General features: G+C 46.5%; 3 protein-coding genes and 1 pseudogene across 5 annotated transcripts; 2 read left to right on the forward strand and 2 right to left on the reverse strand.

Moving 5' to 3' along the window:
- Positions 1–7,844: 7,844 nt before the first annotated feature.
- On the reverse strand, positions 7,845–10,034 carry LOC117851757 (uncharacterized). 3 transcript variants are annotated; one of them, XM_072293371.1, is made up of 4 exons: positions 8,978–10,031; positions 8,750–8,860; positions 8,380–8,632; positions 7,845–8,274 (listed from the first exon to the last, which is right to left on the reverse strand). In XM_072293371.1, exons 1-3 carry the CDS (start codon positions 9,083–9,085, stop codon positions 8,438–8,440), a joined length of 414 nt encoding a protein of 137 aa, XP_072149472.1. In that variant the 5' UTR covers positions 9,086–10,031; the 3' UTR covers positions 7,845–8,274; positions 8,380–8,437. The 3 variants fall into 3 exon arrangements, with proteins under 3 accessions (XP_072149472.1, XP_072149471.1, XP_072149470.1); XM_072293370.1 differs by having other exon boundaries at positions 7,845–8,253; positions 8,380–8,860; positions 8,978–10,034; XM_072293369.1 differs by having other exon boundaries at positions 8,380–8,860; positions 8,978–10,034.
- Positions 10,035–11,088: 1,054 nt separating this feature from the next.
- LOC117851951 (exocyst complex component EXO70E2) lies at positions 11,089–13,251 on the forward strand. The gene has a single exon (XM_034733864.2). The coding sequence runs from the start codon at positions 11,510–11,512 to the stop codon at positions 13,037–13,039; it is 1,530 nt and encodes a 509-aa protein (XP_034589755.1). The 5' UTR covers positions 11,089–11,509; the 3' UTR covers positions 13,040–13,251.
- A 5,197-nt stretch (positions 13,252–18,448) lies between these two features.
- Positions 18,449–20,575, forward strand: LOC117851953 (exocyst complex component EXO70A1-like; annotated as a pseudogene).
- Positions 20,576–21,071: 496 nt separating this feature from the next.
- LOC117852642 (ATP-dependent zinc metalloprotease FTSH 1, chloroplastic) lies at positions 21,072–24,814 on the reverse strand. Its single transcript, XM_034734824.2, has 5 exons — positions 23,565–24,814; positions 22,602–22,848; positions 22,332–22,515; positions 22,065–22,236; positions 21,072–21,509 (listed from the first exon to the last, which is right to left on the reverse strand). The coding sequence occupies exons 1-5, from the start codon at positions 24,795–24,797 to the stop codon at positions 21,288–21,290; spliced, it is 2,058 nt and encodes a 685-aa protein (XP_034590715.1). The 5' UTR covers positions 24,798–24,814; the 3' UTR covers positions 21,072–21,287.
- Between the last annotated feature and the right edge of the window lie 1,248 nt (positions 24,815–26,062).

Below are 26,062 nucleotides of genomic sequence, written 5' to 3' on the forward strand. Positions count from 1 at the left end.
TAACCTTGTCTAGTAGAGGTTGGAAGTCGACCACTTTTACACGCACAGTAGACAACGGCAGACCTAGATATTCGATAGGGAACATGCCAAATTTCGCCGGAAGATTGTGCAATACCTCCCTCAATTGAATGCCCTCACAACAGATGGGTATAGTGGTAGACTTGTGGAAGTTCGTTTTCAGTCCTGTCACTTCTCCAAACATACGTATTATGTCAACCAACACATCAATTTCCTCCTTTCTTGGCTCCATGAACATCGCCGCATCGTCCGCATACATCAATATACGGCATGACAGTGCCCGTTCGCGGATCATGCTGAGGACTCCTAATTCAGTTGCTAATTCCAACATTCTTTGCAACGGGTCAATTGCTATTACGAACAGCAGTGGAGAGAGGGGGTCGCCTTATCTTAATCCCGTGCTGTGCTTAATTGGCTGATTGGGTACCTGTTATGAATGACGTATGAAGATATGAAGTAAAGAATCAAACCACAAAGAAGACACACGATTTACGTGGAAAACCCCTTCGATGTGAAGAGGAAAAACCACGGGCACCAGCCGGCAACAATCTCACTATCTCAAGAGTTTAGGGTTACACGCCTGTGGCGGCTTACAAGAGAATCTGATAATCTCCCCGAAACCCTAGCAAGGGTGTATGTATATATAGTACCAAAACCCTAGACAGGGGGTATTAAGCTGTGCGGACTCTTGGTCCCGGCGAGGATGGAACTCCGCCTCGCCCGACCCTGAGTACTTCGTCCCGGAGTCGGATGCGCCCGGTTGTCCGCCTCGCCCGACCCCAAGTCCTGGGGTCGGGAGTGTCCGACCCCTGAGCGGGACGCTCCGACTCGCCCGACCCCGAGTCCTGGGGTCGGGAGATACTCCGCCTCGCCCGACCCTGAGTGTCTGGGGTCGGGAAGGTCGGCCTTTATCCTGGAGTGAATTTGGAACAACTCCAACAAACTCCACCTTGAGACAAATTCATCTTGTATCATAAATCAACCCTTCATCCTGAACAGAACAAAGACAGAAAACCACTGGTGCCAACAATAGTCTCTTGGACTATCCAATTAAACCAACTAAGCCTGAGCACAGCTCAAACTTAGCAACAGGAACAGGCTTTGTCATCATATCAGCAGGATTATCATGAGTACTAATCTTGCATACCTTCAGCTTACCTTCTTCAATCACATCACGCACAAAATGATACTTGATATCTATGTGCTTAGTTCTTTCATGGAACATCTGATCTTTAGTGAGGTAAATTGCACTTTGACTGTCACAGTGCAAACTTATGCAAGATTCAACTCCACAGAGCTCGGCGTACAAACCTTTCAGCCAAATCAATTCTTTGCACGCTTCACAAATCGCCATATATTCTGCTTCAGTAGTAGACAAAGCAACAACCGACTGTAAAGTAGCCCTCCAACTCACAGCACAACTGCCAACAGTAAACACATAACCTGTAAGTGATCTTCGTCTGTCCAGATCAGCAGCATAATCAGAATCCACATAGCCAGTGAGACCCTCATCAGTTCTTCCAAACTTTAAACAGGAATCTGCTGTGCCTTTGAGGTACCTGAAAATCCACTGAACTGCCCTCCAATGTTCTTTGCCGGGATTAGACATATATCTACTAACAAGACTCATAGCATATGACAAATCTGGGCGAGAGCAAACCATGGCATACATCAAAGACCCAACAGCACTAGAATAAGGAACCTTTGACATGTATTTAATCTCTGCATCTGTGCTAGAACACTGAGCAGCTGACAACTTAAAGTGAGGTGCAATAGGAGTACTAACAGCCTTAGCATCTTGCATGTTGAAACGCTGAAGAACTTTCTTGATATAATTTTGTTGACTAAGAAATAGCAAACCAGATTTTCGGTCTCTACTAATTTCCATACCAAGAATTTTCTTAGCACTACCAAGATCTTTCATATCAAAACCGCTACTCAATAGCTTCTTTAACTTATTGATTTCATTCTTACTCTTGGCAGCAATCAGCATATCATCAACATATATCAGCAAGTATATAGGTGATCCATTAACATGCTTGATATAAACATAGCTATCATATTTAGATCTTTTAAAACCGTGTGATAACATAAATGAATCAAACCTCTTGTTCCACTGTCGAGGGGACTGTTTCAAACCATACAAGGATCTCTTCAACTTGCACACATATTTTTCTTTGCCAGGCACTATGAAACCTTCTGGTTGGTCCATGTATATGTCCTCCTCAAGCTCTCCATGTAAAAACGCAGTCTTCACATCTAACTGCTCAAGCTCAAGATCATGTGAAGCAACAATACTAAGAAAAGTGCGAATTGAACTGTGTTTTACCACTAGAGAAAAACATCATTGTAGTCAACACCCGGAATTTGACTGTAGCCTTTAGCAACTAACCTTGCCTTATACTTTGGAGGCTCTCTTGGAGATAAACCCTCCTTTCTCTTGAAGATCCATTTGCAGCGGATGGTCTTCTTATTCTTAGGCAAAGGTACAAGCTCCCATGTGCAGTTCTTCTCAAGGGATTGCATCTCCTCATGCATAGCAGACATCCAATTTTCAGTATCACCACAATGAATAGCTTCCTTATAGGTTGCTGGCTCATGAACATTCTCCACCTGTTCAGCACAACTCAAAGCATGGTAAGACAAATTACACTCTTCAATAAGACAGTTAGGAGGTGCAACTGTCCTTTTGGACCTGCGTTGAGCAATGGGTAAATCCTCCTCTGACGGCAAAATAGAAGGAGTTTGCTGGACACCATCATGAGCATCATCCGACCTCAAGGGGTCGGGTGCATCCGACCCCGCAACCAAGGGGTCGGGCGCATCCGACCCCGGGACCAAGGGGTCGGGCGCATCAGCAACATCATGAATATTCTCCACCTGCATGCGCATACGCTGCAACTCCTTTTCTGGAACGTGATCTGAGGGCAAACTGTCAATAAACATCACAGATTCATTGAAAACAACACTCCGGCTCATAAAAGTCTTTCCTGTTTCCGGGTTCCACACTTTATAGCCTTTGACACCCGAACTATAACCAAGGAAAAGACACTTAACAGCTCTAGGCTCTAATTTTCCATTATCAACATGAGCATAAGCAGTGCATCCAAAAACTTTCAACTGTGAGTAATCAGCAGGCGTACCAGACCATACCTCAATGGGAGTTCTTTTATTTAGTGGAATAGAAGGCGACCTGTTTATCAAGTACCAGGCAGTATTAGCAGCTTCAGCCCAAAAATGCTTGCTCATCCTGGCATTAGACAGCATGCAACGGGCCTTGGATATGATGGTTCTGTTCATGCATTCGGCCACACCATTCTGTTGTGGAGTATGGGGTATGGTGTGATGCCTAACAATGCCTTCCGATCTGCAATAATCATTAAATTCACGCGAACAAAATTCTCCACCATTATCAGTACGAAGCAATTTCACCTTCCTTTTAGTTTGCCTTTCAATCATGACTTTCCAGTCCTTAAAAGTAGCAAAGGTATCATCTTTTTGTTTCAGAAAATAAGGCCAAACCCTTCTAGAGTAATCATCAATAATTGTAAGCATGTAACGAGCACCACCAAGCGAGGAGTTACGGGAAGGACCCCATAAATCAGCATGAATATAATCAAGAGTACATTTAGTGGTGTGAACTGAAGCGTTGAAACGTACCCTTTTATGCTTCCCGAAAATATAATGCTCACAAAACTTCATTTTACTCGAAGTGCAGCCATCCAGTAGGTTTCTCTTCATCAATTCTGCCATACCATGATGACTCATATGTCCCAGACGTATATGCCAAAGGTTAGTTTTACTAGGTTCCTCATTTGTAACAGTAGCAACAGCGGAATCAGAACCAGGTAAAGTACACCCTCTAAGGACATATAACTTTGCAGAATTAAGATCACCTTTCAAGCAGACAAGAGAACCTTTTAATACCTTCAGAACACCATTTGAACCGGAATATTTGTAACCTGCTGCATCAAGTGTGCTCAATGAGATAAGATTTCTGGACATCCCTGGTATATACCTGACGTTTTTCAGAGTGCGTGTCATGCCATCATCAGTCTTGATCTGAAATGATCCAATCCCCACAATGTCACACGGGCTATTATCTCCCATCCGCACAACATCCCCTTTCTGCACAGGCTTATACGAGCTAAACCAATTTCTGTTAGTGCAAATATGAAATGAACATGCGGAATCAAGAATCCATTCATCATGACCAGCAACACAACTGGCAAATACTACCAGACTATCTCCAGACTCTTCATCAGACACGGCAGCAGCAACAGAGACCTTACCAGCCGACTTGTTTTTCTTCTTCTCCTTATTCTGTACTTTTCTGCAATCCTCAACAGTATGATTTGTTAGCTTGCAATAAACACAGAATTTTTTATTACCATGCGGCTTGGACTTTGAACGGCCTCTCCTTTCATAGTTTTTTCTTCCATCATCATTGGAGGATCTGTTTTCAGTTCTGCCTCTCACAAGCAAAGCATCGCCCTTGGAGGACGACGACCTGTCATTCTGCACCATACCTCTCATCTTTTCCCTAGACTGGAGAGCCTCATAAACTTCCTTTAGAGTTAGTTCATCACGGCTCAAGAGTATGGTGTCACGAAAATTTGCATACGAAGTTGGCAAAGAACATAACAGTAAAAGACCTAAGTTCTCATCATCATACTTCACCTCCATTGATACTAGATCGGCGACGATCTTCTTGAATTCAACGATGTGGCTCATCACTGAATCCTCCTCCTTCATCTTCAGGGTGAACAGCTTCATCTTCATCTGCATCTTACTGGTTAGATCCTTGGACATACAGATCGATTCCAGTTTCAGCCATAGTTCTGCAGCAGTTTTTTCTTTTAGACACTCCTGCAAAATATCATTATGAAGATGCAACTGTATTAAGGCGAGCGCCTTCTGATCCTTGCGGATCTCTTCTGGAGTCCACTCGGCCTTCCTCTTCCCGAAGCTATCCAGCGCCTCATCATAGTCATGAGTTTGCGCCAGAATCCCCCGCATCTTGACTTGCCATAGCGAGAACCGCGAGTTGTAGTTCAGCAGCGGTAGATCGAACTTCATCGACGTCGACATGAACCGTAACAGCAACCAAAGCTCTGGTACCACTTGTTATGAACGACGTATGGAGATATGAAGTAAAGAATCAAACCACAAAGAAGACACACGATTTACGTGGAAAACCCCTTCGATGTGAAGAGGAAAAACCACGGGCACCAGCCGGCAACAATCTCACTATCTCAAGAGTTTAGGGTTACACGCCTGTGGCGGCTTACAAGAGAATCTGATAATCTCCCCGAAACCCTAGCAAGGGTGTATGTATATATAGTACCGAAACCCTAGACAGGGGGTATTAAGCTGTGCGGACTCTTGGTCCCGGGCGAGGATGGAACTCCGCCTCGCCCGACCCTGAGTACTTCGTCCCAGAGTCGGATGCGTCCGGAACTCCGCCTCGCCCGACCCCGAGCCCGGGGTCAGATGCGCCTGACCCCTTGAGGGTGGATCTCCGCCTCGCCCGACCCCAAGTCCTGAGGTCGGGAGTGCCGACCCCTGAGCGGGACGCTCCGACTCGCCCGACCCCGAGTCCTGGGGTCGGGAGATACTCCGCCTCGCCCGACCCTGAGTGTCTGGGGTCGGGAAGGTCGGCCTTTATCCTAGAGTGAATTTGGAACAACTCCAACAGTACCCCTTTCAAGGGAACTCGAGCTGAGGATGTGGATAATATCGCCGCAATCCAGTCTCGCCAACGTGTCGGAAAGCCTAAGTGTTGTAGCAGCGACAACAGGTAGTCCCATCTGACGGAGTCAAAAGCTTTCACAATATCCAACTTGAGAAAGATGGCCGGTGTCCTAGCTGTATTACGCACCGTCATGAAGTTGTCATGGATGCTCTGTTTCTTGATGAATGCGCTTTGACATTTGGAGACAATTAGGTTCATGTGCGGCTGTAGCCTAAGGGCCAACGCCTTGGTAATAATTTTGATGAAAGAATGAATGAGACTGATGGGCCTATATTCCTGGATGGTGTCAGCACCCTCTTTCTTGGGCAATAGGACAATATTGGCTGTGTTGATTTGTTGTAGACTGTTGCATCTTAAGGAATAGAACGCGTTCACCGCTTGCATGATGTTAGGTTTGATGATATCCTAGCACGTCTTTAGAAACAACCCCGTGTATCCATCCGGCCCTAGAGCTCTATCGCTCGGCATGTTGTTTATGGCCTTCTTTATTTCTTCTTCGGAGAAAGGGGAGTCAAGCAAGGATAGATCATGTGTTGTCATCCCTAGTTGGTCCCAGTTAAAATCGACATGACGAGGTGGAGGTGGCTGCATTGTTTCTTTGAAAAAATTATGTATCTCATTTGATTTTTCTTCATGTGTGCATGCCCATCCTCTTTCTGTTTGTAATTTCTGTATGAACTTTTTGTGTCGCCTTAGATTGACTCTACAGTGGAAGAAACGTTTGTTGGCATCTCCCAGCTTGAGATTTGTTATTCTTCTTACTTGATTCTTTCTTGCACGTTCAATGACCGCTAGCCCCACAACCCTTAATTTCAGTCTAGTACACAGTAGCTGCTCTGCCTCTATGAGTTGTCTATGTTCTTGCGCTATGTCCAGTCGTAGTATTACTTCTAGTGCCATGTGCATGTGCAGTTTGGCATCTGAGATTAGGCGACTACTCTACTCCCGCAAAGCTATAGCCGTGGATTGGAGTTTGTGATATAGCCTGTGGAAAGGCTCTACATGTGGTGATTGGTTGTGCCATGCCCGAGCCACTGTGTCTTTGAACCCTGGAAGGAAAGTCCAATAATTTTTGAATTTGAAGGATTTTGGTCGTTGTGGCCCACTTTGATTGGAGAGCAACAGCGGGCAATGATCAGACATCGAGGTTGACAAGCGTGGAGTGCATGGCTACTAAAAGCGAGCTCCCATTCTTTATTGGCGAATACTCTGTCAAGCTTAACAAGGGTAGGATTCTATCTTTCGTTGCTCTAGGTGAATTTTCGGTTTTGGAGTTTTATTTCTCGCAGGTCACAGTCATCTAGAGCTTGCTTGAACATGTTCATTAGGCTCAGATTTAATCTGCTGTTGTTTTTGTCACATGCTTTGTAGATGAGGTTGAAATTGCCTAGTATAAGCCATTGGGCGCCTGGTTGGTGTTTCTGCGCTCGGATCTCTGATAGGAACTGCGCCTTTCGATTAGATCCCGTTGGGCCATAGACCACTGTCATTACAAACTCGTTTGGCGTTTCTTCCATTTTAACCTTTGCTGTTATGTGGTGGTCTCCTAACACAACGTCCTCAATGTGGACGTGACTGCTATTCCACAAGACAAGAATGCCGCCCCTCGTCCCGCTGAGACCTCCCGCTGGCTTGTAGGCATAACTGTCAAGCCTATGACCTCCTAAGTATGCGGCCGTATACTGATCTATCTCGCTTAGCTTCGTTTCTTGTAAGCATGCTATATGGCATAGCGTAGTAGCAATTGTCTCTCTGATGGTGTCCCTCCTAGCTCTCTGGTTTAATCCTCTCACATTCCAACACCGTAGCTCAAGATTCATAACTGGAAGGAATTAAGTTCCACATAGTTCAGCTGCTGCAGGTTGGGGGAGGCGCAGGTTGCATGGCGTGGCAGGATTTTTGGCGTGACGCCATGCTTCATCAGTGAGTGGAGAAGAAAGGTGAGCGCCAACTTGGTTAGTTGCTGGTCCAGGCTCCATGCATACAACATGGCAACACATAGTGGGTGCTGGTGCAGCCGTATGACCCTGAATGGCTTAGTAGGAACAGCATGACAGGCGCAGGAACGACATAAGCACAGGCAAGTGATGCAGAAACGTTGTTGCAGCGCTAAATTGATGAGGAGTGGCACGCAGAGTACCTGGAGATTGCCGTAAAGCAGTTTCGGCTTTAACATACAACCCAGCAGGAAGTGCTGATGTTGAATGACAGAAGTTTGCTACTGGATAACATGCAGGTTGCAGAAGCTCTAAGGTGATACATGAACGGCTTCAGTTTGCCGTCTGGGGGGTTCCTGTCTCCGGCGCCTGTGAATTTTCTAGCTGGAGAGTTTCTGCTTGTATGTCTTCAATTGCTTCACCTGCTATCGCAGCCATCGCTGCATCCAGCTCCTGAGCCGCCAGGTCTTCCAGGTTGAATGCCGCTGTCGACGCCGCAATAATGTCTTGCGGGAGGGGTCCCTGAAACATAGCCAAGAATTCCTGCAGTGCAGCCCCAACGGGCTGCATTTCATCAGTCAGTAAGCCCAGTTTACGGCACAGATTATGTTGTTCCCTTTGAATCGCCGGCATTGGTCATCTATTGGACAGGCGTGCGCTACGGCGTACCATGGACATGTCGAAGATGCGTCGAGGGTGGCGGCTTGTGATCCTGTCCTTGCTTGATTCATGGTTGTGGTCCGTGGGCCCCTGGTCTTCCCTGAAAAGTTCTTGCAGCAGCTGGTGTGGCTTGGTGAAGCACGACGTTGTTGCCGGTGAGGATGCCGCCTTGCTGGGTGTTGGTGCCCATGGCCGCTTCCCCGCCTGTGCCGGCGTCCAGAACCTGTGCCCCCTGAAGAGGATCAGAGCAGCCTGCGAGAATCTGAGCATCATGGAGAAGATCAGACCCGCCCCGAAGGACAGTAGAGTCGTGGCCATTGGCCAAGCACATTGGGGCAGAGAGAGCGTGTGGTTCCCGATCTTTCTGTACTGCCTGCACCTGAATGTTGTCGCTATTGGTCTCCAGGTTGCCGTCAAGGATCAGCTCCCCGCCGCTGCCGTGCTCAGGCCCCACCGTCTTGTGGCCATCGGCGGTGTTGGCGGACTGCATCTGTGCGCCAGGGGTGCAAGCAGGGGAGGCTTGATGAGGGGGTGAGCTGATGTCGCCGCCAAGAAACTGGGATTGTGGATAGGAGTCAAAAAGCATGGCGTGTGAGTGCTGTTGAACCTGGAGTTGCTGCAGCGCCGCATCCACTTCCTGGACCATGACTTCCCTGTTGTTGGCGTCGTTGATGTCGTTCAGGATGCGCGCGAAAGCAGCTGCCGCCTTGACCATCGCCGGGTCGCTGTTAGCTTCATCACCGGACTAGGCTTCATCACCCTCATGAGGCAAGGCGATTCTGGTTGCTAGCGCCACCGCTTTGGTGCCGTAGTCGTTGAAGATGGTGGGCAACTCCGGACCGTCGTTCCTGCACAAGTAGTTTCTTGCCGCCTCCTTCATGTTGGAGGCGCGATTAGCAAGCAGAAATTGCAATTTAATTGCTGCTCTGTCGTGAAGGGGGCCGAGAGACGGGCTGCGGTGGCCTGTCATTCGTGCCCTTCGTGGTGCCGTCGCTGCTCCCAGAGTTGAAGAAGCCGAGGTGCTGGCGCCGCTCGTTGGTGAAGATGTCCTAGTGCTGTCGTCCGCCACTCCTGCTTCTGCTGCCGTACGTCCTGCTCCTGGGCGAGCGCTCCCGCTCACGGTAGGAGCCCACTCCCTCGTGCTTGCGTGCGTCGTGGGCGCGGCGAGCGCGGTCACCGCGCCCATGGTGGTCTTGGTCGTCATCGTCCTCCTTGCGCCGGCGCTAGACGTTCCACTTGGAGTGGTCGTTGTTGTAGGTACGTCGGCGTCGATCGTTGTCCTCCCTGTCCTGGAGCCGCTCTTCCTCCCCCGCGGCGTTGCTCCGGCCAAGTCGCGATTGGTCAGAGCGCGAGGGTGGACGTGGTGTTGCTGCACATTCCGCTGCTCTTCGTGGCGTCGTCTCCCCGTCGAGGCAGCCGAGATGCCAGGGAGGGGCGTGCAGGACCTCCTGTCGTCGAGGTTGACCGAGGAGAGAGTGTAGTCTTGAATTTCCTCCAAGTGCAGGATGATGCAGTGCTTGACGCTGCGCTGCCAGTGCCCGGGCGGCGTCTTGAACACCGTCACTGACTCGAGCCTGACGTCCCTTGCACGGCCAGTGAACGTGAGCCACACAGACTTGGGGATGGAGCTCAGGTTTGCGGTCCACGCCCACAAATTGATGGTCTTCGTCTCCTCCGGGTGGTCGAGGTTGGTGTTGATGGCCTCGAGCGCACAGGAGTTGCCGACACTAGCTACTTCGTTGCACAATTAATATGACTGGTTGCACAATTAATTTTGGATGATTCAGGTTTGGGATCCTCAGGTGGATTAATGTTGGAAGATATTTTTTCTTTATACCCAGTTGAGTTTTACTAGATAATGTAATAATGTGAAAAATTAAATATAAGCATAAACGTTGTTTTCACTTGATGCTGTTACTGGTCGTAAACGAAGGATGCTGAGGATTCCTTTAATGCTTGAAATAAGAGATTGTTCTTACTTGGGTGTTGCCGCGTTGGGTGAACTCCTTGAGTTTTGATGTCTTCAAAGTGCTGGAATTTTTATGCCTAGAGGCATACAGCTAGCATACCCAAATACCAGTAGCATGTACTCCGTGTGTGGCTGAATACGCAATTGTCCCTATCGGGAATGTGTTCTTTTACGGTACACAATACTACGCTATACTAGTGTTCGAAAATGACTAGTACACAAACATCCGACGGTCAAGATTAATTATATACTACTGAAACATTCACTTGTGGTATGGATAGTATACATGAGTAGTATAGGTAGTATAAGGGTCTCATGGTAAAAGAACACAAATGATATCACTAAAATTTTATTTTTAACACTAGCATAAAGTTTAAAAGGTCATTTTCACATGTAAGAATTACTAAATCATTCGTAATCATGAACATTTAGATCTTATATATACTGTATACTATATACTACAAAGTAGTAGTATTGTGTATCGTAAAAAAGCTCATCGGAAATACAGGTCATGTCAGGGTCAACAATCAACAACACTATAGTTGGAAAAAAGATGTCATCTCCATCTCTAATGCTCTACTAGTATATGTAAAGTCAAGGACACTTTAATTTTGTGGACTGCATGAGGTTGATATGTTGAAACACGAAACCAAACTTCACCAAATCTGCTGACAGATTGCAACAAAGCCGTCTAGCTAGCTCGCATCGCATGGCAGTGGCCTCAATCTGGCGGAGAGCATGGATGAGGCGGAGGCGGCGGTAGGGGCAGCTCGTTGCTTCTCTAGAAGTGCTTGGGCTCCAGTCATTACTCCAAGGAAGGTAGAGAAGATGTTGGGAAAGCTATTCGAAGGATGAACTAGTGCACCATAGAAGAAAAATTGGCATACATAGAGAAGAGCAGTTAATAGTTCCGCTTTCATATCAGTTTTAAAATCAATGCTGTTCCTTGGACAAAGAGAAGAAAAATTGGCATACATAGAGAAGAGCATGAACGGTTTTTAGTGGATTACTTTTTGCTTTTTCTTTTTATATGATTTGCATACTTGCTCGTATAAAGACAAAGTCAACGACGACCTGGATGGAGGGTTTGCTCCCATTGCATATATAGCAGGTTGACGACGACTTGGATCGGTCGGCACACGGCAGATCGTCAGGTAGCTCTAGCTTAGCATGGAGGATATTCATGGCGGCGAGCTGTGGAACAACCGCAAGACTGGCGAGTCCATGGCCACAAGCAGCAGCTCAGGTAACACCCTCTCCACTAACCAGCTTACATCCGGCAGCGGTAGCTGGCCCCTGCCCTTCATCATCTTCGATCAAGTCGTCGTCGAACCGCCGGGTTCCTGGCCAGAAGACGACGAAACAAGGCAGAGAAGGCAGCATATCAAGGGCCTGCTGGAGCAATTCTGTGGTGGCATCGGCGGGGATTCAAGTGCCGCCCTGAAGAGGTGGTTCTCCGACCTGGGCATCGCCTGGGTTCTACGCGTCGCCGCTGATGCAAAGCTTCTGTTGCTGCAAGATCAACGTAATTTTCCAGGGAGATGGATCCAGGCTCTCGCTGATATCACCGAATCCATCCTTGACACGTATTATTTATGCTTTTCTCATTCCCATCTGGAGAGTTTGCCGGGGGAATCGGAAGCCTCTGTTCCCGATCCAGTCCACTTCTTACGGTTCATCCAGGCAACCATGTTGAAGATGCTCTCTTTTGTTGACGCCATAGTTGCCCCGAATCCTAACACCAGCTGCATAGAAGAAATTCTTGACAGCAATGGGGCGCCGGCACCACTGGAGAGGCTCAAGACATTGTTCGATGTGCGCGGTGCAGTGTTCATGGCCTCATTTCTGATCCAACCATTGCTCTTACGCTTGTCGTCCTCTGCACAAACTGAAAGTTGCAGGGCACTTGAGGACATGGAAGCCCTCCGGTCAGACAAGGATGACATACTGGCCGAGGCAATATGGAACACCATGCAGGAGGTTACAGCTGCTATCCTAACGGACGACGGAAACCACGATTCGTGGGAGGATACTCCGCAAGAACCAGCTAGCATCCACAAGGTCACTCGGTCCATTGAAAGGTACATCAGGTTGCTGGAGATGAATTACAGATCAGTTGACCAAATTGTGCGCAAAGCAGCTGACTGCGGAACTTATGCAGTACCAGCTGAGACTTACAACAAGACTAATAATCCTTTCACCAGCATGATGGCAGACATGGTATCTTGTCTAGAAGAGAAGCTTACCAAGATGTCGCAATCATTCCCGAATAAGAGCCTTGGACTCCTGTTCTTGATCAACAACTTACATTCTCTGTGGCAGCAGCTCCATCCAATATATGATACGAAATTCAATATGCCAGTCCTCACTCGCAAAATCGAGGACTACATAGACAAATATCTGCAAGAGGCTTGGGAGCCAGTGTTGGCGCGCTTGCACACTAGTCCTTCACCTCTTCAGTTTGCGAGAAGATACTTCCCAGTATCTAAGTTTGAGTCTGAGTTTCGGAAAATCTACAATGATCAGAAGTTCTGGAAGGTCCCGGACCCTGAGCTAAGGAAAAAGCTGCGGAAAGCTATCACCGACAAAGTTACTTCGGGCTTTACAAACTTCTTGGAAGAGGATACTGTTAGCACCCGAGGAAGCACTATCACTCCTCAGGAGATGGAGGACATGTTGCAAGAGCTATTTGAAGGATGATGGACAACAGTGCATCACCAAGGAAGTCAAGGTAGCTAGGTTCCATCTGTCTTAGTTTCCGACTGAAATGTTGCTCCTTCAAATGACTGTAAATTCCTTCTGTACAGCAAACAGCTGACTGTACGTTCTGCCCTGCAATCTTGTACCATTCGTTTGAAGCCAACTGTATTTTCATTCAACTAAAAAACGTTGTTGTTTAAGTGTTTTCATTTCGAAGCCGCGTTGGATCAGTTGCAGTCTGTGTGACACGACAGATGAACGCACAGCTTGTGCTGCTCAATAAACATTGTGCCAAACTATACAAGTTATTCGCAAGTACTGCATCTTTTAGCTCTCCAATTTCTCTTTCTGTTTGCCCGTACAACCGCATGCCAATACAAGCTTTCTACCTGATTTCCTGCCTCAAACCATGCATAAAACAGATCGGCCTGGCCGGCTGGCCGTCGAAGAAGAGGCTCGATCAATGTCTCCTCCCCATCTACCGTCAAACTTGTGCGGTGATCTCGAGTGGGTCTTCTCCAATAGCTTCCTGACTCAATCATGTTCCACGAGGAATCAATTACTCTGACGTAACTTCCCTCTGACGTGCAGAAGTTACCGTAGGGAATACTCACATCCGCTCAACGAACCCACAAAATAGTCCCAAAAGAAGCCGGTTCCTCTGCAGAGGGACTCAGTCACTGACGTGTGGCCCCAATCACCTATAGGCCTGCATGTTAGTGGGACTATTCCTTCTGCAATAACTAGAGAGGATCTCCTTCCCAAAAGAATCCATATGTGCGCTGGGCTTAGTGATAGGTGCAGCCACAGCAGTTTCAGCCACAGCAGCAGTCCTAAAAGAATCTATGTTGCATTGTTTTCCTGTCGGGTAGCTGTGCAACCATTGAAGAATGCCCGATATGGCTAAGTATTATGTGCTGGCTGACCACTTCCAAATAAAATGGTTGTGTTCTATATTCAGGAGAGAAGATAGCATCAAAATGGAGGTGGTGCCCAACTCAAGTAACATACAATTTTTTCTTCAGAGTGAAAATTAGTCAAGTTATTAACAAAGTTTTGGTTTACCCTGGTGCCTGTGCACCATGGTGACATAACGTGGCGTCATCCCTGTCTATATTGTTCCACATTGGCAGTGACTCAAAAAGTAGAGGACTTAAAGTTAGAGAATCTCATTCCCATAGGCTATTGCCATGTATACCCACTGCAATCAGGCAATGGTACTTCCATACTAAGTCCAGAAGGCATCACAACACGTCTTAGAAAAATATTAGTGAATGCGTGTTGCGTTGGAGAAACGTCTGTATTGAATCATGACATGTTGCTTCTTGCCACAAGATGTTCCCTCCCTTCTTCAGTTCTTCCCCGAGCCCGTCAATTGTTCAGGGGACCTCGCCCGGACATTACTTTCTACCCGTCACCAGTTGCTAGGTAGCTAGCTCAGCATGGAGGCAGTCAGGGATGGCAGCCGCGGATAGTAGAGCTACAGTGAGCAGACCGGAATATCCTATTCCTACACCATTAGCAGCTCATCATCAGGTACCCTCTCGACTGCCTACACCTCCACTGGCTCTTGCCTGTCCTCCATCTCTATGGAGGTGGCCATGCACTTCAGCTTTGGTAAACTCAGGAGATGGCAGTGATATACATGAATGGTGGCGAGGTATCTTGAAGGGCCTGAAAGGAAAGAAGAGAAGATCAGTGGCACCTATCCTCATGTACACCATATGGCATATCTTGAAGGAAAGAAATAGAAGGATCTTTGAAAACTCAATGTTGAGGCCGGATCAAGTGTTGGGTCTCATCCAAAATGACGTTTGCATTTGAAGGAAGGCATGTGGAACCCCCCTCATCCGAGAAGAACTTCTTGCTGTGCAGTTTATTGATGCTTGTACAAGTCCATTTAGAGTTGTTGAGATTTGATTTTTACGATGTAATCGTTATGTAATCCTATTAGCAACTCTTCTATCTTCTTAAATGAAAGGCAGTGCTCCTGCCAATGTTTCGGAAAAAAAAAACTTTGAGTTCGAGGATGTATACGAGTACGACGACGACATGTCCTAGGAAGAAACGGAGAAGATGAAGCATCTTATTAAAAATCTAGTCCACCTTGGCTTAGAAATAGGGTTGCCCTCCACCCAAAAAATCTAGTCCACCTTGGCCTATAAATAGGGTTGCCCTCCACCCAAAAGAAGCCAAGCCAAGTAGTAGTCATTTGGAGATGGCATAGGTAGCCACCATAAATATAAGTGACATGCCTTAGGATGACATGAGGAGTGAGTGATAGGAGTATCCCACAAAGAATAAGAGTGAGCATTATTTCAATTTGAGTTGTGAATAAATGTTTGAGTTCCTTGTAGAGAGGTGGTCTCCCGTATCGGTGGCGGTGCAAGATCTTGTTGGAAAAAAAGTAAGAACAAATATATAGAAAGAAATGAGAAAAAAAAATGTTAAAGCAAACCACTAGCTATGAAGTGGAGATGCTAACTATGTTTGGCGACATAACAATGCCAAAAACAAACTGAAATTATCTTATTAGATTATAAATGTAAGTCTCCTTTGCATAGTGCAGCGCAGCAATTCTAAATCACATATCACCATAAAATCTTCATAAATTAGTAGATATAAGAATGAAACCAATGTTCACCATTCCACCAAATTTTATCATAGTTAGTATTCCATCTAAGCAAATCATCCGGTAGGCTAGGGACTTGTTTTTTTGGCTTCATGAACCGAAACAAAGAAGTAACACATCAAAGACTAGAATCTCACTGCCCAAGCCAGACTATAGCAAGTGGAGTGCTCCGTCAAGGAACATTGGTAGAAGCTGGAACCCAACCTTCTCATTATCTAAAAGCATGCGGATCTCTTGTAATGCGGTGTCACAGTCAGCCAATGGGTTTTCCTTGCCACAGTACAGTACGCAGTACTCTCCCTCATTGAGCAGATGTGAGTAGAAGCTGATGATGATGACATCCTATATGCTAGGAGCTATTTTATAGTCCTGCTGTTAAACCCATTAGCACATTATTTAAAACATTGAATATATATACGTGTGTATATATATATATGTCAAGGTTTTCCAACATTGTGATCGTACTTGATTAGCTAAAAGAGTATATAGCCCTTAGGGAATGTGCAATTTTTCGGATTCTTCATATTCATTTATTTGATACAAATTGTGACCCATATCTCACAAATATATCAATACCTTTCAACGACCATACTATGACTTCAATTTAATTAATTCTTAATAATAACAAATTACTACTTGCAATTTCTAAGGGCCGTTCTCTCTATTTAAGAAATCGTTGGTTAAGAAAAATAGTGAATGCTTAAGCAACTGTGTAGATATATATAGGATCAGTTACTGTTCTTTTCTGTTTTGCATTGCATAGATAAAAGAAGAGGAGTATTCATAATTCCTGCAGGAACATGGCAGCAAATGAATTGCTTATCAGCTTCTAGCCTCTCCCCGGTGAAGATGCGAGGTATATGCATTATGCAAGGCATGTTCTTGTCATGCCCTGTCCAGACGCTTTTCCGACTAGCGTCCTCGTGCAGATACGAGAGGAGCACATTCCGCTATGAATCCCTTGCAGCAACCGGCAGATGTCTTCTCTTGATATGCATTTGACCAATGGGATCTACTCTACTACACTTGTTGTTTTCCCGAATCCTACAAGGCAGCCTTCAATGGCAAAGTCCAGGGCTATTTGGAGAGTTACATACAGATATCTTGGGCACCGGTGTTGTCGTGCTTGTTCAATCCGACACCTCTATGCTTTGGGAAAAACTGCTCCCCCCTGCCTAAATTCGAGTCTGAGTTTGGCAAGGCCTACACTGCCCAAAAGCTGTGAAAGGTCCCAAATCCTTATATGAGGAAAACCCTGCGGGAAGCTATCATAGAGAAAATCATTCCAGGCTACAAAGAATACATAGAGGATAACCATGTTACCACCCCAAAATTCACTCCCCAGAATAGGGAAGAGATGTTGCAAGAGCTGTTTGAAGGAAACATTTAGTTATGTTTCACTAATCCCAGTTTTATCTAGAGTTTTCAAAGAAAGATATAGAATATCTAGAGTTTAATTCCGCTCCAAGTTTAATTTCATGATAAACACTTATTTTTCCTCTGGGTGACATCTTGATCATTTCAAAAAGACCATCCTTATACGGATTTCGAAAAGAATCGATGAGCAACTATGTTGATGATAGCCCTTTATACCGATGAAGGTAAATAGCCGTGGTCGAGGGTGACGTGCGTATGATAGTCATGGTCGAGGTTGCTGAAGACGAGGGAGCCGCGCATGAAACCGTAGGCACATGAGGGCGTGCCATGACCATGAGGATGGCGACGCATAGGGGAAGATGTCGTAGATGAAGACGTTGATGCAGTCGAGACAATCATAGAGAAAGAAGTTCAATGCTAAAGTCGATTCAGTCAAGTACTTTAGATGAGCCATGACTGGGTTTGCCAAGTCCAGAAATGGATTGCTAGTGCTAGACATGGCATGGAGAGGGATAACCATGCTCCAGTGTATAAGGGACGGGCGAGTCCTCCAGTATTTTATTTTGTTGAAAAATTCTTAAAATTTCAAACTTTTAATGGTTTTAGAACGAGGCAAAATATACGATATTACACTTCATGGTATGTATATATTCGATTGGTTTAAATGGATTTAATTATTTGTATTTCCTTATCATTATTAGGTTTACTCCATGCACAAGTCTGGTCTGGTCTCTTCCCGAGAACATCGCGACTGAAGCAATCTTCTCTTTTGTTCTTTAATTTAAGTAATTATAATTATAAAAAGAAAACAAAAGTTGATCCACTGGCTGCCGGCCTCTTGGAACCAAACAATGAATCCTCCTTTGTCTAAAAAAATAATCATAAGTATTTGATGGCATCTTCCTTTACTAATTGAGCATGTGATGCTCTGTTCCTACGCGGCTTACTTTGTTGCCGTGGATTACTTTTTGCTTTTGTTTTTTATATGATTTGCATATTTTGCTGGTCTGTGTAATCCGAGTTAGAAGTTGTATTTTGACACAAGATTCGTTAAGGTTTCAACTCCATTAGAAGTAAGATCTCCCCTCCCTATAGATATGAAGGGCCACAGATGATTGAGTTAAATCCAATCAATAAAAAACATATCAAATATTTTGCATCTTTTAAATCCAATCAATAAAAAACATATCAAATATTTTGCATCTTTTTTCTTTTTCTCTTTACCCTAGCTTTTTTCAAGTCCATCTTGTTGTTCTTCCTTTGTCTCTACGTCATTTGAGGACGTTTTAGGTCGTCTGCCGACCCTAAAACAACTCAAGGTGCGCTTGCGCTGACGGGTTCCTCCTGGGCGAGCGTTCATTGGTTCACCAAACCGATCACCCAAACCATTCTGACCGACCTATGCAGAGAAGCTGTACGAGCTCCTCCACACACTACATATTCGCGTGCGTTCGTGTGTTGATCCAAATTTAGCGCAACAGGTCCAACGGGTCAGGGGAGCATGGAGGCGACGGGCAGGGATGGCGGCCGCGAGCAGACCGGAACATCCAGTTCCTACACCATCAGCAGCACCTCAGGTACGGTCTCCACTGGCTACACGTCCAACGGCTCTCACCTCTCCTGGATCTCTATGGAGGCGGCCAGGCACTTCCGAGAAATGGAGGGTGCCGACGAGTTTGTTCAACCAGTGAAGAAGACCCACAAAGAAACGGAGAAGCAGCATACCGAGCTTGCCATTGCCAGGCTAAAGGAGATGTCCATAAAAACGGCGAGAGAGATGAAGATAGAGCAAATTAAAAGCCTTTCCAACGAAATCTTTGGTGCGCCGTGGGTGAAATGCAGCATCCAAGGAGCCGACATGAGTGTCCTCGAGAGGTGGTTCAATAAGCTGGGGGTCGGGTGGGTCCTCCACGTCACTGCAGGGAAACTCGAGCATACTCTTGATGCATCGAGCTGGATCCGGGCTCTCTCCGAAATCATGGATGCCTTCTGTCTAACGACGTCGCTCTTTTGTGGTCATGAAGAAGCTCCAAATGCTCAAGAAGCTCAAGAAGGAGCTGCTGTTACGGAGGGTAAGGAAGAAGATATTACGGACCTATTCCAGTTTGCAAGCTTTACCGAACAAGCCATGTTGCAAATGCTCGCTTTTGTTGACTTCATAGCTGCTCCAAATGTTACTTGTCAAGTTTTTTTCACTGACCAGATGATGTGGGTGCCGGCCCCATACCGGAAGCTCCATACACTGCTCCGTGTACGCGGTGCTCTGTCCAGGATCCGGTCATCCTATTCGCCGCCCTCTGTAGAAGCCGGAAGGATACGGGTCCAGGTGTTCAACGTCTGGTCAGCAAAGGAGGGCAAGGTGAGTGAGGCCATATGGAGCACAATGGAAGAGATCAGGACTCGAATCCTGGAATCGATTGATGGCAGCAAAGGCTCATCTGGTACTCAAACTCCACAAGGGTCTTCAGACATTGACGAGACCACTAGGTCCTTAATGAATTACGTAACGTTCCTGCGGGACGATCACATGTTGGTGAATACAATTGTATCTGAAGCTGCTAGCCTCGGTAAGTATGTTCCTCGGATTGGAGAGGTGCCACCTTTGTGGAGCCTGGCAGTGGAAATGGTGTCTTGCCTAGAACAAAACCTTGTCAACAAGTCAGAAAATTTCCTAGATCAAAGCCTCAGGTTCTTATTCTTGCTCAACAACTCATCTTTCATAAGGGATCTACTCTCCTACACTTGTTATTTTCCCAAATCCTACAAGGAAACCTTCAATGGCAAAGTCCAGGGGTATATGGAGAGTTACATACAGATATCTTGGGCACCGGTGTTGTCGTGCTTTGGGAAAAACTGCTCCTCTCCTCAAAAAAACAAAAGAAAAAATCTCCTCAAAAAAAAAAGGAAAAACTGCTCCCCCTGCCTAAATTCGAGTCTGAGTTTGGCAAGATCTACACTGCCCAAAAGCTGTGGAAGGTCCCAAATCCTTATCTGAGGAAAACCCTGCGGGAAGCTATCATAGAGAAAATCATTCCAGGCTACGAAGAATACATAGAGAATAACCATGTTACCACCTCAAAATTCACTCCCCGGAATCTGGAAGAGATGTTGCATGAGCTGTTTGAAGGATGAACGACATGGTACATTTAGTTATGTTTCCTTGTGTGTTGACTTTGGTATGGAATACAAACATTGTTGCTTCAAATGACACGCATGGTTTCTGAAGCTGTGAGTGAAGCAGGCAATAAAAAGCTGAAGCATTATAAAACCCCATTTGGTCATTTGCATTTTGTCTATCTATCCTTTCTGAATTAAATATGGAACAGCATGCAGATAGCTGTCTGTACATTTATTTATACTAGCACCAGTGATATTTATATTCTTTTCGTTCTCTTCAAATCAAGCCCTGGATTTTCATTTCTCCAAATGAATTCGTGTTCTGTAACTGAAAGACGCTGCTCGATCTTCGGAAGCTGTTTGTGAAGCAGATAAAAAGGATGAAGCATATAAAACGTCATTTGGCCATTTGTATTTTTGTTCGTTTCCGGAATAAAAAAAAAATGGGATAGCATGGAACCGGTACATTCGGCATTGCATGTTTGTACTAGCACCGGTGACATTTCTGAAATAAAAATATGCTCCTCTTTCTCTCCAAATGAAGCCTCTTGGGTTGTCATTTCTCCAAATGAATTCGCGTGCGGTAACTATACTAACTAAACAACGCTGCTCAAGTAAATCTTGTCATTTTGATGCTGTGCTCGATCAGTTGCGGTACATGTGGCAACAGGGATGAAGGCATCAAACACAATGTTTGCTGCTCAATCGACACTGTTTCCCAATGTAAAATGCCTCTGCATCATACACAATGCATCCGCTGGTTTCATTAACAAATCACAAATGACAGAGAACCATTTCTTCTTCCTCCTGCAGCTATACATCACGTTATATGTTGTACAATATAGTAGCCTCAGTATGAACAGATTCCTCATCATATGGAGAGATCAACGAGTGGTGCTATAACAGTAAGCAGAAGCAGCATTTTACTTGCTCAAATGTGTCAGTCAATGCTTTTTACAAGGAACAGACTATACAAGTATGCAAAAGCATCTTTGGCTACATCAATGTGGTACCTACAAGCTTAGCTCTCCATTTTTTTTCCCGTTACACGAATACCCGTACAAAAGCGCATAGATCAATACAACACGCCAAGGCCAGCTATCTGCCTGCTGCTTTGCTGCCTCAAGCAACAAAAAGCTCGGCCTGGCCGTCGATGAACAGGCTCATGAACTCCTCCCCATCCACCGTCTCCTTCTCGATCAGAAGCTGTGCGAGCTTGTGGAGGATGTCGATGTGCGTCGTGATGATCTGTGTTGCTCTCGAGTAGGCCCTCTCCACGAGTTCCCTCACCTCAGCATCCACAATGTCCGCTGTAGCCATGGAGTAGTCCTTTTGGCTGGACATCTGCGACACCAATGTGAAAATTTGTCAAATTATGACTTACTTAGTTCCTCTGAATTAGCGAGAGAAATACTGAGAAGCAATGACTAATCCAAGTGTTCCGTTAAAAAATGTCTAATCCAAGTGACAAACTTCCAGATTAGGCACTAGGCAGGGAAACCAAAGTCTGGCAGCAGCCACACAGAATGAGATACCGTGCCTATTCACACCTTTGCTATGAACCAGAAGGCTGATGATGACAGACTTGGCAGTATAGGAGTGGCGTGTTATGGGACAGCATTAGAAGAGTAAAAGTGACTCAAGCCAGGGTACAGTGGCCATCAAGGATGTAACTGGGCTTGTCAATACAGAACATAGAGAAAAAATATTTTCCTAGAGGCTGGTGGTGGTTTCAGGACACAAGCCGAAGAAGACAGCAAAGGTTGGGCAGATGTGTTGTAATTGTTGAGGTTTGTATGCCAATCGTTTCATTTAGTTGCTACAGGCCCTCATTCTAGACTAACAGGACTTTTCTTGGAAAGCCTAATTCAATTTTCCCTTTCAATAATAGTGGCATACCTGCTGTCCCAAGAAAGGGTTTCCGCCAGGTCCCCCAATAGCAACTTGTCCGATCTTCTTACTGAATCCAAATCTTTCAACCATTTGCCTTGCGACACGTGACACCTGCATAAAGTCATTGGAAGCTCCTGTCGTCACATTTTCTTGGCCAAAGATCACCTCTTCAGCAACCCTGCACACCATGATAGCTCAACTAGTTCAGCACTCTGCACAACAGCAGCAATTAGTGGATGCTAAAATGAAGCAGACTTTTCATAAAGACCGCACCTGCCACCAAGGGCTACAGCCATTTGGTTCTCAAGATAGCTTCTGCTGTACAATCCAGACTCAAGCCGCTCTTCACTTGGAGCAAAGAATGTGAGTCCACCAGCTTGTCCACGAGGAATGATGGAAATCTTAGCAACCGGATCATATTCGGGCATGAGGGCACCGACAAGAGCATGGCCAGCCTCTGCAAATTCAGAAGTTCAGAAACAGATTAGGAATCCATGTCTCCCAGAATGGGTTCAACTTGAAGCTATAATTCATGAAATTTACCATGGTAAGCCACAAGCTTCTTCTTCTCTTCAGAAACAACTGCATTTTTCTTCTCGGGCCCAGCAATGATCCTCTCAAGAGCATCTGAGATCTCATCCTTGCTTATTTCCTTAAGATCACGACGAGCAGCAAGAATGGCAGCCTCGTTCATCAAGTTTTGAAGATCAGCTCCAGTGAAACCAGGGGTTCTTCTAGCAATTTTCTCAAAGTCAACATCTTTAGCCAATGCTTTTCCTCGGGAGTGAACCTATTAGATGACAATATGCAATAGGATTAATTATCTCACATGACCAAATCAGGATGAAGAAAGTGAGCTTGAGTCTGAACTAAGGTGATGAACAAATGCAAATGGAAAGCCAACAAATGTAAACATCAGGCAACTAAGTTGTGGAAAAACATTAGCTTAAGATTTTAACCTGGCATTAGTTAACTATGTTGGGATTGCAAGGCCCGAAAAGAAAAACTAGGCTAACGAAATAAATTCAACCTAGAATGTCCCGACACTCTATAACATAACATGGAACATCGACAATGCTACTTAAACATGTTATAATCAAAGCGAATGGCACTAACCAAGTTTTCTAACCAGTTCATCATAACTGCTAGTACTTCAGAAGTGTATCTATTATCAGGAAATCAATTTAAGGGGCAGCCAACTGCCAGATATCTACTCCATTACATCTAAAAAGTTAGTTACAACCCAGCATCTTATAACACATTACACCGTGATATGGAGCGCCTCCAATGTCCATGTTAACTATAGCAAAAAATAAAATTTTTTTTCTGTGTTTGTCATTTCCAAGCAAAAAAGTAGAACCTACAACAATGTTACTTAACCATGTTATCATCAAAGGCATAATCTACAAGTTTGCTGATCACTTCATCAGAAGTAGCTCAGATGCATATTCGTTGCTAGCAAAGCATAATCGACAAGTCAAGAGCAGCAGTTGGCTCACCACTCACCTCAAGAATCTTGACGCGCCCAGCAACATCTGGCCTGTCAACAGTGACCTGCCGATCAAACCTTCCTGGACGCAGAAGCGCAGAGTCCAGCACATCAGGCCTGTTGGTCGCAGCGAGGACGATGACACCACTGTTGCCGGCAAAGCCATCCATCTCAGTCAAGAGCTGGTTAATGGTCTGCTCCCTCTCGTCGTTACCACCACCGAGCCCAGCACCACGCTGCCTCCCGACGGCATCAATCTCATCGATGAAGACAATGCAGGGCGCCTTGGCCTTGGCCTTCTCGAAGAGGTCGCGCACCCTGGATGCACCGACACCGACGAAGAGCTCGACGAACTCGGACGCGGCGCAGGAGAAGAAAGGCACGCCAGCCTCTCCGGCGACGGCACGCGCCAGGAGGGTTTTACCTGTCCCAGGCGGACCGACGAGGAGACATCCCTTGGGGATCTTGGCACCCAGAGCGGTGTACTTGTCTGGGTTCTTGAGGAAATCGACGACTTCCTGCAGCTCGAGCTTGGCCTGATCGGCCCCGGCGACGTCGACGAACGTGACGCCCGTCTCAGGCACCTCCTGGAACTTGCTCTTGGAGCGTCCAAAGTCCATGGGCCCGCCGAGCCCGCCAGGGCCCGCGCCCGGCCCGCCCTGCGCGCGGCGGAAGAGGAAGAAGAGCCCCGCGAACGCGAGGAAGGGGAAGAGGAGGTTGCCGACGAAGGCGATGAATCCCCCGGGTCCCGCAGCCTCGCCCTCGGAGACGGAGATGTCGACGCCGTTGGTGGCGAGGATGTCGATGAGGTCAGGGTCGTTGGGGACGACGACGGTGGCGCGGCGGCCGTCGACGGCGGTGAGCTGGAGGAGCCCGCCGTCCTTGGAGAAGCGGACGCGCTCGACCTTGCCGCGCTTGACGGCGGAGAGGAACTCGCTGTAGCGCCACTGCGCGCCCTCGGGGAGGTCGGCGGCGGCGGAGGGTTTGGGGGCCGTGAGGAGGGAGTTGGCGAAGGGGTTGGCGGTGGGAGTGGTGGCCTCGGCCTGGAGCTCGGGTGCGGGCGCGGGGGCCGGGGCCGGGGGAGGCGCCGGCGCGTCAGCGGCGAGAGCGGGCGCCGCGGCGAGCGCGAGGAGCGTCGCCGGGAGGGGCCTGGCGAGAGGGAGACGCGGCGGGCGGAGGGAGGAAGGCTTGGGCTTGGGGAGGGAGGCGGTGATGAGGAGGTGGGAGGTGGACACCGAGGGCGGCGCCATGGCTGCTGATGGGGTGGGTGAGTCGAGGCGGGGAGGAGTTGGGGAGGGAGATGAGATATAGGGAAGGGAAGGGAGTGATGGCTCGCTGCTTGACGTGGAGACGATGATGGCCAGAGGTTGCTCCTGGGGCCCTGCTGTGCTATCTCGAGTCCAGACTGCTCACTGCTCCTCGTAGTATCTTCGTGCACGTCTCAAGTTCAGAGTTCACGCACACTTGGTATCTCACTTGTCTTTTTGGTGCGAAAAAATGGATGGAGAAAAGAAATTATATAATTTTTGACGGGAAAATTATATTTTTTTTTCTGATTGGGAATAGATCGGCCGTGAAATGTCATAGATGAACTATTGCATGATGAATAGTGTGGGTACTTAAATTGAACACACCAAGAACATACTGAAAAAATGACAAGTTTCAGGCCTGCTTTATTTAATGGAAACAAAGCAAAGTTTCTTGAGTATTCGAAAAATGTACGGTATGAAATCATGTGATGTTGGTAGGTGGTTCTTACGTGTCGCGTTTGAATTGGAATATCGGGAGAGACATCTTTATTCTTCTTCGCTAAAAATATGTAGCTTTTCATGCATATTCTTGAAAAGTATAAATATTAGTTACGCATGGAAGGGGCCCTTTTTGTAACATATACAAAAAAATTTGTTTTATGCCGCACCTAGAACAATTTATGTTTCATAATTCAAAGAAATATAGATGGCACACTATCTTCATATTGCTAGGAAGCAGGTGCACGCGTGTCCTCTTTTAACAACAGATATTTTCTTCCCCTTCTTGCTGTCCTGGAATTTTGGAGAAGAAGATGCGTGCACCGTCCAGTTTGGTTTGGTTTTGTTTGTTTGTTTGTTTGTGAGAGGTGTGGCTTTTGGAGCCGAGAGATGAACCAGCACAAGCTGAGAGCCAGAGACTGCCACGAAACAAAGCCGCCATTTCTCCCCACCGCCACAAAGCTCTGGCCTTGTTCTCACAGCAGGACGGGCCGGCTCGGTCAGAAGCAAACTCTGGGCCAAAGCGTGGTCAAACCCATCAGGGCATGGGCCTGAGACTAGAGGCCCATCTTAGAAAAGCTACTTTTTTGGAGCCCATCATAATGGTTCCATCACACCATCACATGTACCCAACACAGACACACTGAAAAACGGACAAATGTTATTTCACTTCGAGAACAGTTGTTTATATTTTAAAGGTAAAGACTTCATATCGGCCGGCTGTATTTTTGTCACACTGCACAGCCGCACGTATCTATCGCTCATCT

This window comes from Setaria viridis, chromosome 4 (genome assembly GCF_005286985.2).
Source record: "Setaria viridis chromosome 4, Setaria_viridis_v4.0, whole genome shotgun sequence".
Lineage (NCBI taxonomy): Eukaryota > Viridiplantae > Streptophyta > Magnoliopsida > Poales > Poaceae > Setaria > Setaria viridis.

Bases quoted from the DNA above. Each gene is read 5' to 3' on its own strand.
- LOC117851757 (XM_072293370.1), bottom strand. From the start codon at position 9,085: ATGGTCAAGGCGGCAGCTGCTTTCGCGCGCATCCTGAACGACATCAAC. The intron at 8,861-8,977 runs GTTCAACAGCAC...CCTGGCGCACAG, and splicing joins CGGCGCTGCAGCAACTCCAG to ATGCAGTCCGCCAACACCGC.
- LOC117851951 (XM_034733864.2), top strand. From the start codon at position 11,510: ATGGAGGATATTCATGGCGGCGAGCTGTGGAACAACCGCAAGACTGGC.
- LOC117852642 (XM_034734824.2), bottom strand. From the start codon at position 24,797: ATGGCGCCGCCCTCGGTGTCCACCTCCCACCTCCTCATCACCGCCTCC. The intron at 22,516-22,601 runs GTAAATTTCATG...CTGAATTTGCAG, and splicing joins GAAGCTTGTGGCTTACCATG to AGGCTGGCCATGCTCTTGTC. The intron at 21,510-22,064 runs GTATGCCACTAT...TTGGTGTCGCAG, and splicing joins ACCCTTTCTTGGGACAGCAG to ATGTCCAGCCAAAAGGACTA.